Here is a 15492-nt window from a genome sequence, read left to right on the forward strand (position 1 = left end):
GTCTATCGATATTCCTAAGCTTCCCAAGCATGCAAACATCTACATGATCAAGATTGTCAGGGGTGTCGGTACAGTTAATCATGGCGACATCCATATTTTCGTTTTATGCCGTAGGATATACTGACATTCCCTGGTGAGGGTTCTGGGTTATAGGTGCTAAACGTGTACATTTTAATTATATTTACCTCTCTTGTTTGTATACAAATAATTTTAATTTGTGAAATAAACTATATGAACAATGGAAGAATTGAAGTTTATATTCATGTGAAGAGTCGATATCGCTGCATATTCATGAGAAAAAATCATTCTAAAGACCTTATCTTATTAAAACAATATCCATATATACAAAATGGTTATAATGTCCGTGAATCCCTGTTGATATTTTTGTATCAATGAGTCAGAAATAGCTTCTGTGGAATCCGGAGGTTTGTGATGATACCTGGAAACCGAATTATTGTCACAAAATATTCAATGGTGATCAGTTCGATAAATCTAGAGTATATGTATACAATATAAATATAAATCATAATTTAACAAAAAAATAAAATATAATAGATATGATACCCTTTACACATTACAAAAACCAAAAATGAATAAAAAAAAAAACCCAGAAAAATATTATGGGAAATTCCGACATGTCATCAGAATCTTAATAAGATTCAAATGCAATGGGTGCAAACCAAGATAAAAAAGATTACCACGGTATGTTGCAAGGACAATAAGACCAGGAAATCCGGAAGGGTAATCATCTTCTTTATCGGCGACACCCACCATGTAAATAACGGTAAAATGGTAAAACAAGTAACTACATAGTTTGTAATGTCATATTCCCCAACGAGAAAAAATGGTTAGAAACAACGAAACCGCAAGCCATGCCAACAGGTAATGAATAGTCTGACTTCATACCATACATCACACAGGGATATAGAATATTTTTCTCTGCGGTCATTGTCAAGACCAAAAAGTCTCCATACGATGGATTTCACAAATTGTCAATTGTTCTATATATCAATTAAGATAGGTTTATTACTAGACCGTTAAAGTATCCACTGTTTCACATCAGAAGCCTTTTATCTATGACCAGTGAAGTGCACAATCATGTGTTGTTAATGAAATACTACAGTGTGCGGTATGTAAATACCTCATTTTCAGTAATGATATGCAGTCGTAATATTACCTCCAAATCTATATAGCCGGGAAATTAAAAATCACAAGGAATAGTTCTAGAGAGAAAGCCGTTCTCGACTTCATCTACATCATCCAGCATATAAATAAAGCTAATTCTAAGAAAGTTCACGTTCACCAAATGAGAGTCAGGGCAATAACATCGCAAACAAGTTTACTAATGGGCATGGAGCATAGACAACTTCATATTTAAGATAAAAGCAGAACATTTTCCAATACAATCAGAATGATGACTCTAAACCCTCTGAGTAGCCTCTTTGGATCTGTTTTATATTTAACACATCAGTAATTGTTATCCAGTTTGTGGGCCTTGTTAATATTTTTTCCTTTGCAATCCACGAAACCCATTAAGTAAAGCTTTGTAACATCCATGCATAACATGCCGTATGACATACAACGCCGGTCCATGGCTCCGACAGAAAAGGGCTGTATGGTTTCCAAAGTGTTTTCCAATAGCATCCCCCGCCAACGCTCAAAGACTACATATCGATATTATCAGTTGTCCAGAGTAACCATCACCATCAGTGGAAACGACAAAAAATGGCTATGTTCCATTGACTTGAGAATTTTGATTTGCGATGGCCATTGGTCTAAATATGTAACTAACCACATATTTGAAAGCCAATCTTTGTACGTATGATATATGTATATATATAAAACTAACCTTTAAAACAATAAATAAAGACTTACTTAGGATCAACTACAAATAAACACGTCATTACATTAGAAAAACGTTTAGCTGCCAAAGTTAGCATTGAAAAATAATTTACGATAATCATGTTCAATATTGGTTCTTTTATAATGTGTAGAATCAGTGTAATGGCTAGTAGGAACAGACAGGAGTCTATCCACCAATACCATGCTTTAGAACAATACGAAATCATTCGTATCTCTGGCATCTGGATAAACACGGCGCAAAGGCTCCATGATAAAACAGATTATATTTATATATGATAAGAGAATCAAAACATACCTTAAGGGTTTACGACATCTTGTCTTGAAATAAATTTACCTGTGGAAACGGCCGTAGGTGGGCCATAGTGTCCACACGTTGTAAGGTTCTTTTACGTTGTGTTGATTTTCTGAACACGGCTGCACTACAGGATGGAGGAGCTTCAAGAGACATTCCATTGGAAAAGTTTGTTAGATTTTCCATTCCATACATGGTTTGAAGGTTTCAAATGTCAGGTAAATACCACATTTGACGGTTTTTATATTGTTTCAAACCCAGAAGTCAATATTTCCTTAAAGTTGTAGGGAGATGTCTGACGTCGTTTATAGTGAATATCTTATGGAACACTTTTTTAAAATGTACAGTTTGTACAGACCATCCATGACACGAAGCGTTCACCTCCTCTAGGTTTCCAGTCTACCAAGGGGATAAATACTAGTTTGTGTTCTGACAAATGCTTGATTCAAAGCCAGAAATAACAGCCGGATATGGTATATACATATATTCTTTAAGGAAGTATATTATCCATACATCCTTTGAAGTCCAATCGGGTTAAAATATTTTGTTGACAGACTAAATACTTAGACCAAAACTTCTTAGTTCACGCTTTCACCAAAAACACAAATCAATTTTTGCATTCGTTATGAATGGAATCCAAGGCAAAACATGTGAAATCAAGCAGTCTTTATTCTAATACAATTGCAGTTCTCAGCAAATCCATAATTTTCCTTTGAACGCAACATTCAAAATTTGATCACAACCTATCTTTTCATGTGTCACTTTAATGGCGAGGGAGTTCGATAAATCCTGTAATTGAATTTAACAAGCCATTTTTTAATTAATATGTCCTCAAACAGATACCGGCTATTATTTCATGTTAAGGAAGTGCACTTTTAAAATCCGGGAAACACTAGCCAAATGTATCATCTGTGAATGTTGATTTCCTGGGAGACTCCTGTACAATTATCCATTAGACGTCCTAGCCACATTCAATTCGATTTCTAAATTTTTTTTTTAAATATTCAAATCTTTTAAAAGGTATGTGTTCCCTAATATATTCACGTGTATCTCTATTAAAAAGATCATGCCTTATGATATTGCACGCGTCTATTCGTTTTTTTCCTGCTTACTTTCCTTTTCGTTAGATAATTTCAATAAAATCAGAAATCGGTGTTATTTACAAAACTATTAAGTTTTCATTCTGTCTCATTCATTAAATCCTGTATTAAATTCCATTCATAAGTGTCATCGACCAATCAGCTTCCATCATATTAGTACGAAACTCTCCATACATTCACAACGCTATATCACATTCCATATAACTCAAACCTGTTGGTTTCAGTTCTATGACATTAAGTGTTCTGAATAAACCTCGTTCTAAGTCCACAAATGACATTCAGTTTCATAAAATATCAATACATCCATCGACCGTTAAAACATAGGTCGTATCCAGTATCACGGATCCACGTTTTACCAAACACTGTACTTAGTAGAAATATCTCCTTGAATCATCCATGATTTTGTGAATCGGGACTATGTCAGCTTTCTATTTCGGCGCCAATGACATGGCAAACGTCAATCCAACAATAGTTTATAAAGTCATATCTTATTGGAGTATTCCTGTACGTAAATAGTATTATTATATATCAATTATATAATAATTATCTATAAGATACAGTAACATAACAGCCAGAAATGTCCAAGACTGATGACGAATATCACGTGATCAAAACCGTAAGATCACGGAAGGGCAGTCGATACATGAGCAGAACTGCTCATTATTACAAACACATTTTTTGGTCGTTATTGTTAGGTAATCAGGTTGTTAACGAAAACCCTTTTGACAATATTTGCATTCGTATCACTTGTGTGTGTATATGATTAGTGTGTCCGCCTAGACAGTATGTTTGTATGTTAATCTAGTATGACTAATGTCGACATTTTTGTCGAATCTCAAACACTATAGCATCAAACCGTGTAACACTCATTAACAAACACTTAATAAACGAATACTACACCGGTAGAATCACACTTAGCAGATGCACAAAATCCGTACATTAATGTCGTTGTTTAGTTTCACACATCAAACAATTGCATAGTCTCTGCTGGAAAAAAAAAATCCTGATCTACGCCTTGTGTACCTGCTTTTCCAACTTCTTTGCCTTGTATTTCTTGTGTTCGTTCCTAGTACTGTATATATACAACTGTACTATTTACAGGATCTAACATAGTATTTCGTTATGTCGATTTATCAAGTATGTCGTGCAGTACAGGCCGTGCAGTTAAACTGATGATATCATCTAATTCCAACTGTGTGTCCAAACAGACTGCAGAGTAACACGCCTACCACGGAAATGTCATCGAAAACACAGTGAGGTAATATGATTTCCCATTATCAGCCATCTGTAACAGAATAATCTGTGAACGTTTGTAAAAGTGTCCTATCACTTGATACAGATAGCATTAGCTCGCATCCATGATAAAGTGGACGTTCGAAAATCTCCGACAAATAAATGTCGCTGACCATTTGATACTCCCACGGAGGTCGAACGTCCAGGCTCTATTCCAGTATCAGGATAAGTCAGTGAGTCTCTATGTATATATTTACTTGTGTATGAACAAACCACATCATTTTACAACTAAAACATGGCTACCAGCCTTTCATTCTTGTCTCTTTATTCAATATGTCTGGCTGGATCCATTCTGGTCTTTGTTGCATTCCCGTCTTTGAGACGTGTGGAATTTGCCACCCATTATGATACAAGAAATTCCAAGCGGATATGTTAACTCCCGTTAATGTACTCCAGCGATTGTATCGGCATTTACATGCATGGTCAATTTATCTAGATGTCTCTTGAGACGAATGAAGTCAAATATCAACTGGGGTCATTTCCCTATTTCAGAAAAAAAAACATTAGTAGATGACGGATTAGTTTTACATCTATAGCCGAAGTGTAGCATGTAATTCAATATCAAATAATGATAGAAAATTGTTAATTTGCCAAATTTTAATTTTCTAATATATGAACAATACGAAAGTTATTTATTAGGGTTCTCCTGCACATCCTCGTCTAGATTTTGACTTTACTTTTGATCACTTTGGATTTTCCTTAGTCGCCTCCTAGGCTTAACAACTCAGGTCCTCGGCATCACTGACGAGTCCTAGAAGGACTCAAACAGTTGTGTGATGCAGTTAAATTCAATGTTTGGCTCTAATTAATCTTAATTATCAAAAGGTGTTATTCACTTGTGTGTCTTTTGAAAAAGGTTATTATCACTGAATTGGGCGTTTATGTATAGACATGCGCGAAGTTTACAACCTTAAAATTTGCCCTGCCAAGGACAATCGCGAAATATTAGCCCCGCTAAATTAAACGACTATACGGTATATTGTATCCAATTTGATGCATTTGATATACAAAACAACAAAAAAAGTAATTTAATAATTTAAAGAGTATTATCTTTTAGATATACTAGATGTCGATTGCCATACGAAACACAGTCTACTAAGTGATGTTGTTCACTGTACAACCTGTCGACTCGGATGTAACAACCAGCACATGGACACGTTTTGTACAGCGTCGTTAGGACGTGATATAAGGGGACCTGCGCCAATTGACTTTCGTTAGTGTATGTAGGTAGTCAAGGCTACTACCATGTACACAGTGTTCTAACTGGTGTGTACAATTTATACACATATAGACGATATAAAAGTCCCAAATACTATCAAAAGTTAATACATAGGTATATCAATTACGACAGAACTTATATTGTCAGACAAAAAAACACCTATCTATATAAAGCTAGACTTACATATGATATAAACAAATGATAAATCAAACTGCATCATACAGCTGATTCTCTTTAGTATTACTAAGGGCCTTAATTTTAATTTAATTTAATTTTAAATCCGTGGAGGCGAATAAAAAAAAGAATTAATTAAAAACAAAGAAATTACAAAATCTAGACGAAGAGGTTATTACTCCTTACTACAATAAATAACATATTTCCCGTATATATAATAATTTCCAATGAACGCCAGGTATATTTTAATATTTAGAACCATGCCACTTTTCGAATTAATTAAAACGTAGCTTGTATATTACATCTATATTTTGTTATTGCAAACCATAGTTATTAAAAGAACTAACTATACAAAGATATATATTTATATAAGGAGAACGATTATGCAAATGATATTAATTAGTATAAAACCATTTGTCACATTGTGGATATTACGGTGGTGACCACGTGTGACAGTGGGAGACGCGATTTCTTCTGTGCCTTAAGATCCATGTTCATGTAATTTGTGTGGTATTGTTTAACATACGATGAATGCTCATCATTTTGGTAACAAATGCTTATACAGCGTAACAATAGCTAAAAATATAAATCACGTATAATATATTATAGTAATTGTAATCGGGTCTCGTTTTCGGAATTCTTTTTAACTTCTCTACCATAAATTCTTCCAAACAACTTACTAATACGTCAAATGCTTGATATCGTGAGAGATATTCATTTACGGTAAATATGAATAACTGCACAAAAGGATAATTTCCATAATCGTTTGATAGTCATTATTATATATCGATATACAAAAGTCGTTAATGGAAGCAGTTCTTATAGAAGTCATTGATCATTGAAGGATGACAACGTCAATCATTAATCGTCTTTTCATCATAGCTAAATGTAAGGGGAAGCCGTATTTCAGATACAGGACAAAAACGATAATCTACATTTATTACTGAATAAAAAGAGTGTTGTATAAAGAACAGATGATTTGTCTTTCAATGGTTTCTTCATTAATATGTTTTATTTGTGATGTCTTTAATTGTTACCTTCTTGTGTGTCATCCTAAATATATTGAAATGTGCTGTTTTAATATTCATACTGTCATTTTCAACATAATGCATTGACAATGTGATAAGTCCTTCCTCTATGTTGCCACTTGTATTCTGTGTTCTGCAATGTTGATATTGTGGCTAATTTGTTAATATGTGCCACTCGAATTTTGTGTCCTTGAGTATTGACATGGAGGTATAGTTTGTTACTGTTTGTTGCCACTTGTATCTCGTGTCCTGGATGTTGACACTTTGTTATTTTTGTTATTTGTGTTGCCACTTGTATCTCGTACTGGATGCTGACATTGTGGTATTTTTGTTATTTTGTTATTTTGTGTTGCCACTAATATAATGTGTCCTGGATGTTGACATTATGTGATATTTTGTTTGACGACCCTGAGGTATAGTTTGGCATTTTTGTTTTTGGCTTAGGTTGATATTGCCCGCGTGTACTGACAGAGTATTATATATTTCATCACTCTGTATTGTCGCTGTGGTTTATTATGCCCTTTGGGGTTGACACTGGTATATTTTAGCTCTCGTGTGTTGATGATGCTAAATATTTCGTCATTGTTGACACTTTAGACATGTTACTGTATCTCGGTTGTAGACACGCTTGTATAAACATTGGGATGTGTTGTATCAATAATGTATTCATTGTGCTCAGATTTTCTAATATATGGTGGGTATGGTATGATGATATATTGTGTACTTTGTGCATCAACGTTGTAGTATATTGTATAAATTTTGTGCTGACAATGTGGTTTATTGAGTAAATTTTCTGTAGAAAAAGTGGCATAATTTCTCCTTTGCCTGTTGAAAATGTGGTTTATTGTGAGAAGTGTGCACAGATGCCGTAACGATATCTTGTCGATTCTATGTTGACAACGAGGTTCATTATGTAAATGACCTGCAGGCTAAATATGTTTAGCATTTTTGTTGTGTATGTTGTGTGGATTGCGTAATAAGAGTGTGGTATATTTTGTGTAAAATGTGTGTCCACAATGTGGTATATTGTGTGATCTTGGTGTTGACCACGTGGTATATTGTGTGATCTTGGTGTTGACCATGTGGTATATTGTGTGATCTTGGTGTTGAACATGTGGTATATTGTGTGATCTTGGAGTTGACCATGTGGTATATTGTGTGATCTTGGTGTTGACCATGTGGTATATTGTGTGATCTTGGTGTTGACCATGTGGTATATTGTGTGATCTTGGTGTTGGCCATGTGGTATATTGTGTGATCTTGGTGTTGACCATGTGGTATATTGTGTGATCTTGGTGTTGACCATGTGGTATATTGTGCACATTGTGTTTATGCCGTATTACTTTTACTCAATGGTACATTGACAATGAACAAGATATATTGTATAGAACTGATATATTGTGTGATTTTTCTGTAATGTAAAATTGTGACGATTTTGTGATTAGGGCTTGGTATATCAATTAATTTGTATGTAGTGTATATTTTAATGATTATGTGATTAAGGTTTGAAATATTTTGTCGATTATGAAATGAAGGTATTGTATATTGTGTAATATTTGTGTAGTGTATACTGTTTCCAGTGCTGAAGGTGTGGTATATCGTCTAATTTGTGTGTACAGTATATTGTGTCGATAAGGTGATGAGGGTGTGGTACATTGTGTAATAAGTGTGTACTGTATATTGTTTCGATTGTGTGATGAGTGTTAGGTATATCGTCTAATCTATGTGTACTGTATATTGTGTCGATTATGTGATGAGGGCGCAATGTTTTTAGAAGATTCTTTGGTTTATCATCAGGTTTTTGTAATGTGTGAGTAATTACTTGTGTACACTCTAGTGCATAGTACATTGTTTCAAGTTCGCACTAAAACTGTGGTTATTGATATTGTGTAATATAATTGATGCCATGAGAATATTTCAGACTAACTTTTTTTACGCTTGATGCTGAATTGAGATACGTTTCTGACGGATTCATTTGATTTTTTTGTTTGTTTACTTTCCGTCAATGTTAGATTAGCATTAAATGTAAAGGGTTTATATATTTTAATCAATGATTTTATCGGCATTTTACTGTTAATACAGAAATTTCATGTTTGCAACTCTGTCTGATACGAGTAATTAAAAACTGTTAAGCATGCGATAAAAACCTCAAAGGTCTGTAATAGCTTTGCATATTTAAAAATTACTATGAGATAACGAGCAATATAAAATATGCTAAGCTTCAATGTGACTGTACCAATTAATTCTTAATAGGACAAGTTGAAGAGAGCGCTATGTTTGGTTGGCAATGAGCATTCCACCATCAACAAGAATACAGCAAGGAGAATCAGCCACAGAACTTTGATACGCCTAGCTCTACGATACTATCTGCGCTGATATTACATGTCTTTGACTAAGACCTTGCGTCAGTTGTAGGCGGTGGAGAAAAAAATGAAATGTGAGATTACCTCTGAAGTGTATCTGTACCAGAGCTGCTTGGTTCATGGGTTTGGCAGAAACACAGGTACACCGGCTCACACCAAACATACATATAATTAGTGGTTAGGTAGAAACGAGATTGTAGACGACAACAGAAAGATTAATTTCCTTGGCTAAGGCCCAATGCAATATAAATATTGATCAATATTTAGACATGAAAACTATTTCTCATATCGTTTCATTATTTGACCTGTGAAGGTATGCGGTCAAATAATGTAACAGATTTGATGTGCAAGAACAAACACATACACATGATAAAGGATACTTAACATATACTGGATCACAGCTTACTATATATCAAACTAATGCTACCGAAACGTGATTTTCTTATGGAACCATATCAATCTATCCAAGAATATCCCGTGGATATTGCCTATCAAGCCCCCTGTATTTCGTTATATTGTCTTTTGCACTCTGATCTCCTATACTTCGTTATATTATCAATCTCATTATCTAGCCCCTTGTGTTTCGTATCAGTGTCTCTCTCACAATCAAGCCCCTGTCGTTATATTTTCTATTTCACTATCAAGGCCCTTGTATATCGTTATATTATCTATCTCACTATCAACCATATGTATTTCGTTATATTGTTTTCATTATCAAGCCCCATGTACTCTCCTATATCTTTCTCTAACTATACGATATCCTGTTTTATTACCTGTTTGACAATCAAACCCTCTTTATTTCGTTATAATGTCTGCCTTATTATCAAGTAATCTGTATTTCATTATAGGTCTGTATCACTACCTGGCCCACATTATTTCGATATAATGCCTGTCTTGATATCAAACATCTAGTATTTCATCATAAAGTCTTTCTCGCAATCAAGCCATTTGTATTTATCCCCTTTCACTTTGAAGCCTTTTGTACTTCATTATGGCGTCTGTCTCACTATTCAAGCCATCATTATTTCATGATTTCGTCTGTTTTTTTCTATCCAGCCTTCAGCATGTTTCATTTTAAACATTTTGCTATCGACATTCTAATGATAAATGGAATTGGGCAACAGGTTTAACCTACGAAAGCCTTCTATTTACAAAAATAAGCAAGTATAGAGACACATCAATCAAATGGTCAGTAAGTTATACACTGATATTAAATAGAGAATGGAATCTATTTATATCTTATCAAAACTAAAGGGAAACACTACCATCTCTTATCATTAATTAATAAAAAAATGTATAGTTGAGTCAGGATTTTGTCCAAATGTCCCTTTAAATGGAGACATATTGTCCATACACACACCCAATCATGTTCCGGGTCCAAAGCGTTGACAAACAACCAACTTGTGACAACATTTGTAAATTGATTAAATTAAAAATCAAATTTACTTAAAAGAGGCGTCCAGCATCGGTAATGAATCTCTAAATCAACATCAAGACATGTTTGAATATTTAAAAGTATAGATACAATTTGAAAGACATAGAGAAAAAGAGTTGTCTTTGAATATTGAAAAGGTACAATGGATGAAGAATTGAGTACAATCCTTAACCAAGTGTCCAAAATGACAGCAAGGCCTATTAACTAAGTGGGAATTCATCCGAATTCAAATTACTAACAGATCTTTTTAGTTGGCATACAATTATATTTACGTTACCGTTTCCACGGCATTGAAAAATATCAGTGCATTGATGATGAACAGCATTAACTGCGTGTGACAAAAAAGATTTTCATTCGATTGAATTGTACGGCAATAGTGGGCGTCGTGTGTGAAGCAGAAGACGCTTACTCTTCCAAATACCTGCTATTATTTGCCTTGTGATTTTCAGGGGTCTTCGTGTAAATATTTGTTTATAAAGCATTGTGGGAAACGGGTAGAAAAGTCATAAATAAATAAATAAAAACGACAAAAAAAGCAACAAGAAAACACAAAAAATCAAACGAATGGCTATATATTAATTAGTCCACTTTAGTAGTATGTCAAAGAGCAAGAGCATTTTGTGGCGAAGATGAAAATGATCAGCATTAATACTGATAATAGATTGGATTGAATCAATTACGAAAGGAGGAAATCTGCTGTTTTAAATCTTAAAGAATTGTATGTTTTCCTATTGTGTGTCACTACCAAGTCACTACTGTTCTATTATAAACCATTTGTCACACAGACATCAGTAAACCATTATATTATCATCTTTTATAGAGCTTGATAGAGAATAGGATTTTTGAAAATCAAGACACAACTCCTTTAATAATTCAATAATTCACTTAAAACGTAAGCAGGTGTTTCTGAGTTCAAAGTAATTAGCCGCACAGCAGAAATAAAACACACGACAGTAAATATACAGTGCAATTGCAAAAAGGCAACAACACATGCGCTTCAAAGTAATTAATACAATAATTGTAGTTTTATTTTATTGTGATACAATCTACTAATGGAACATTTACATAGCCGACAGACTACTGGAGTTTGTTCTAGTTTTTTTGTGACTACCGGCTGTAGTTATATTTGTCAGTTTCCGCAAACTACCTCAAATCAGGCGAGACTAAATAAAAATATTTACGATTAAAAGGATTTCCAAGTTCGGAGAACTAAAGAAAATTAACATTAGGCAATTTTGTATGAGATTAATTGTCTAGGGCGATGAAAAACTTAATATGAACACTCCAGACGATCAGCATTATCGGTATTAACATCTAGAAAATCCAAAATTAAAACATAGAAACAAAAAATGACACAAAAATTCTGTTCAATTCTTGAAAGTAATCAACAGAAAATAAAATGTCAACGTCTGGAATAAAGTAATTATCACATCACGATAATGAGTTTATGTAAAGTAATGAGCAAAACAAGTGAGAACGCTAATACCACGTCACAAAGGACAGAAATTAATGTAAAACATCACTTATCTGCTCAACTTGTATTAAAAAGAGAAATGTATCAGTATAATGAAATAACATGTTCATCGTTTCATAATAAAATTAATTTGATAGTACAAATTTAAAAGTCAGAATATTTTAAAGATAATGAAAAAAACTCTTTTGAAAAGAAAAGTATGTTACGTCTTTAATACGCTGAAAACAAGCACGTTGTTTACTCACGAGTGTAATGATATAAACTATCCGATCTGAAAAAATAAATTAAAAGAATTCATTAACTCTTATAAATGAAATGATTGATAATAATTGACAGAATATTAACTCCTGATATTAATTAAAATAATATGAAATGCTCAATGATACGACCTAACGAAAATAACAGGCAAAAGTTCAAATATCTTGCACAAATTGTGCATAATTATTTGAAAATTTGAAAGTGTACTATGGTGAAAATTATAAGAATATAGAAAAAATAGATTAAAAAGTAGTATTGATTAATATAAAATAGCAGTATTTCAAACAATAAAAGGTGGGAAATTGTTTTGGTATTTATTATATCAGTTACATATTTTCAATACAACAGTTATAAGCTTTCGAGAATAATAAAAATAGAATATTCCAAAATTCAAAACGTTTAAAGCTTGCAGTATCTACAAGTTATAAAATGTTTACTTAAAGTTGAAAAAAAATGAATAATAAGAATAGAAATATAATCATTTTAAAGGATAGTTCACCAAACGGCTGATAAGTCTGGAGTTCGAGATAGAAACGCAGAGGCCTTTCAAATAAATAAGCTGATCGTTAAAACCTCACCCAACAGAAACAGACAGAGCAACCTTTGAAAATCGATCAAGACTGATACAATAGCAAATCCCTTTTTTCTCTGACATCCCTTATTACACCTCAAGATCGACGATCTTTACAAAATTTGAAAGTTTGACAGATCTGTTTCCTTTTACAATATTTAAGATGACTCATTTGTTTTACTTCTCATTGTACCGTTGCAAAATGAAAGTTATTTTTCAAATCAATAGTATCTAAAATTGTATGACTTTTATCTTTCCCTTGATCATCAATAGGACTTTTTTTAATTTCGAAATTCAGGTTTTTTTAATTAATAATTAAGTTTTTTTCATTAAAGATATCATACAGTAAGATGACGTAACTGTGTGAGTTACGTGTTTTATGTTTTTAAAGATGATATAATGAAAAACATCAAGAAAATACCGACATGTTAACATAATCCAAACCTAAATTCCATAGAACTAGGGCAAAATATAAACAAAACAGAGACTCCTGCAAAAGGACAATAAGACCAGGTGTTCTGGGCGAATAAGCGTCTCCTGCTTCATCGAAGACATCCGCCTTGTAATCTAAGTCTTTCAAAGTCAGGAATGCCACGTTCTCAAATTGGAACATGGTATGCAAAAACGGAATCAACAGGCAAATTAACGAGCATCAAACACGTTTAGCCTCACATCGCACAAGGAATTAGAATGTTTGAGATCACTTTGGTGTCCATAAAACTTATCCATTATTTTCATCAACATGCATCTTTGAAATCCTGTGTTACGAGTTTGTCAATTGACGGCTTTTTATAGTTGGAACAGGCCTTTGAAATAGAAACCAGCTGCATGATGAAAATTCGAGTGTGAATTGTAATTCTGTCAATAAGTCGATATTTTCTTGTTGTTTATCATATCAATAATTAAGTTAGACGCTTTCGATACTCGCGAGGAGAGCATAACCTTATTTTTATTTTTTTTTATTTTTTCATAATGACCAACATATCTAGGGCGGGTGTCGTCGATTAAGCAGACGAAGGTTGCCATTCCGGAGCAGTTTTCTTTCCAACGTAATTTTTTCAAGAGTCCCCAAGTAAGTCCTTCCTCGGTTTCATCGATTTTAAGATTAAATAGAGAATCTGTCACATGTCGATATTATTGTTAATTTGTAATAAAAGACGAGGAATAAGAGAGGAATTTACTCAAATATATTCTGTGCTATTTTTATCTGGCAGATTAAATGCTCTAATAGCGGGAAATATATTTCCTACTTTTTGATAACCTATAAACACAAAATAGTAATGCAACGTCAGAAAACACACACCAAAGAATCCGGAAATGATATTTCTGTAAGCGTGGGTGTGTTCTTATATAAAGGTCTGATCTAAGAATACCGCAGTGGTAAGAATGGCTCATGTGGTGTGTAACGACATGTATTAGGGCGGACATGCAAGTTGTTATGATAATTATAATGTACCAAGTCGACAAGGCAGTGCACCACGATCCGGAAATAGTTTCCGGTTCCTTATCTATGTATAAATTTTCAATGTAGTTACGTAACTATGAAACGTAAGAAACGATAAATAGAAGGCGTCTTGTATATCGAAATAACAGTAACGATATACAATCTTTAGCTGAAATATTTTACATCTTTTATATGTGTGCTTAACTATATTTCTATGTATACTTTGAAATTAATAATTTGGCATAAAATTGTGCGCTATGTTGGGAAGCACGTTTTGCAGGAAGAGGGGAGCACATTTGACATAGGATTGGTTTTCTTGGAAGTCACCGAGACGTTTACCCTGTGACATTTAATAGTGTCTATAAGGTGGTTAAAATCAGTTCATGATGCAAAATTCAGATTGCAAATACTTGTTTTTTTCATATTTTACCTAAGGAGAAAACGTATTCAATGTACAAGCATGAAGATATGTTGATGCTTGCTTCTTTAGGGATATGTGGCCATTTCCAACCTATTTTGAATAAACAAGAATCGTTAAGTCAATTTGTTTATTATGTAAATTATACATGTGGTTGTGTTTATACTCTGTATTATGCTCTGATGACAAAGCCCAGACAGGATAATTATGACCTGGATGTTTATACGTGGCGCATAGTGCTTCCTTTTATTGAAATGTACGGCAATGGCGGGTGTCGTCTTTGAAGCAGAAGACGCTTACTCTTTCAGAATACCTGGTTTCATTTTCTTCATGCTTTCTCAGGGATCTCCCTGTAAATATTTCTTTCGTTTATATTTTGTATTAGAGTTGGCAAGTTGTTAAAATAGTAAGCATATATACAAGAGTTTCTAATTATCATTGGCATTCTGTGTTAGTCATAAAAAAGAGATAGCATTTACGTGTATGCAAATTGTTATGCTAATAGCCATTACCTAACGACAAAAACATCAACAAAAAATATCTAGACGAAGAGTCTTGAA

General features: G+C 33.5%; 2 protein-coding genes across 8 annotated transcripts in view; one reads left to right on the top strand and one right to left on the bottom strand.

Moving 5' to 3' along the window:
- Nucleotides 1–15492, bottom strand: part of LOC132549913 (cys-loop ligand-gated ion channel-like) — a 156486-nt gene that overhangs the window by 135993 nt on the left and 5001 nt on the right. The window contains exon 1 of one of the 4 annotated variants that reach the window (XM_060213893.1): nucleotides 2198–3748. The exons of the other annotated variants lie outside the window; for them this stretch is intronic. Coding sequence (XP_060069876.1) covers nucleotides 2198–2350 — 153 coding nt within the window. The 5' untranslated portion in view covers nucleotides 2351–3748. Of the gene's footprint in view, nucleotides 1–2197; nucleotides 3749–15492 lie in introns of those variants that run through there. 4 annotated transcript variants of the gene reach the window in all.
- Nucleotides 2316–15492, top strand: part of LOC132549915 (uncharacterized) — a 37907-nt gene continuing 24730 nt past the window's right edge. For 2 of the 4 annotated variants that reach the window (XR_009554200.1, XR_009554201.1), the window contains exons 1-3: nucleotides 4417–4513; nucleotides 9223–9472; nucleotides 14060–14142. The gene's annotated coding sequence lies outside the window, so the exon portion shown is untranslated. Of the gene's footprint in view, nucleotides 2374–4416; nucleotides 4514–9222; nucleotides 9473–14059; nucleotides 14143–15492 lie in introns of those variants that run through there. The other 2 variants (XM_060213901.1, XM_060213900.1) reach the window with 2 other exon arrangements.

The sequence above is a fragment of the Ylistrum balloti genome, unplaced genomic scaffold (genome assembly GCF_031769215.1).
Source record: "Ylistrum balloti isolate Yb309-2 unplaced genomic scaffold, AGI_CSIRO_Ybal_v1 Utg370090, whole genome shotgun sequence".
Lineage (NCBI taxonomy): Eukaryota > Metazoa > Mollusca > Bivalvia > Pectinida > Pectinidae > Ylistrum > Ylistrum balloti.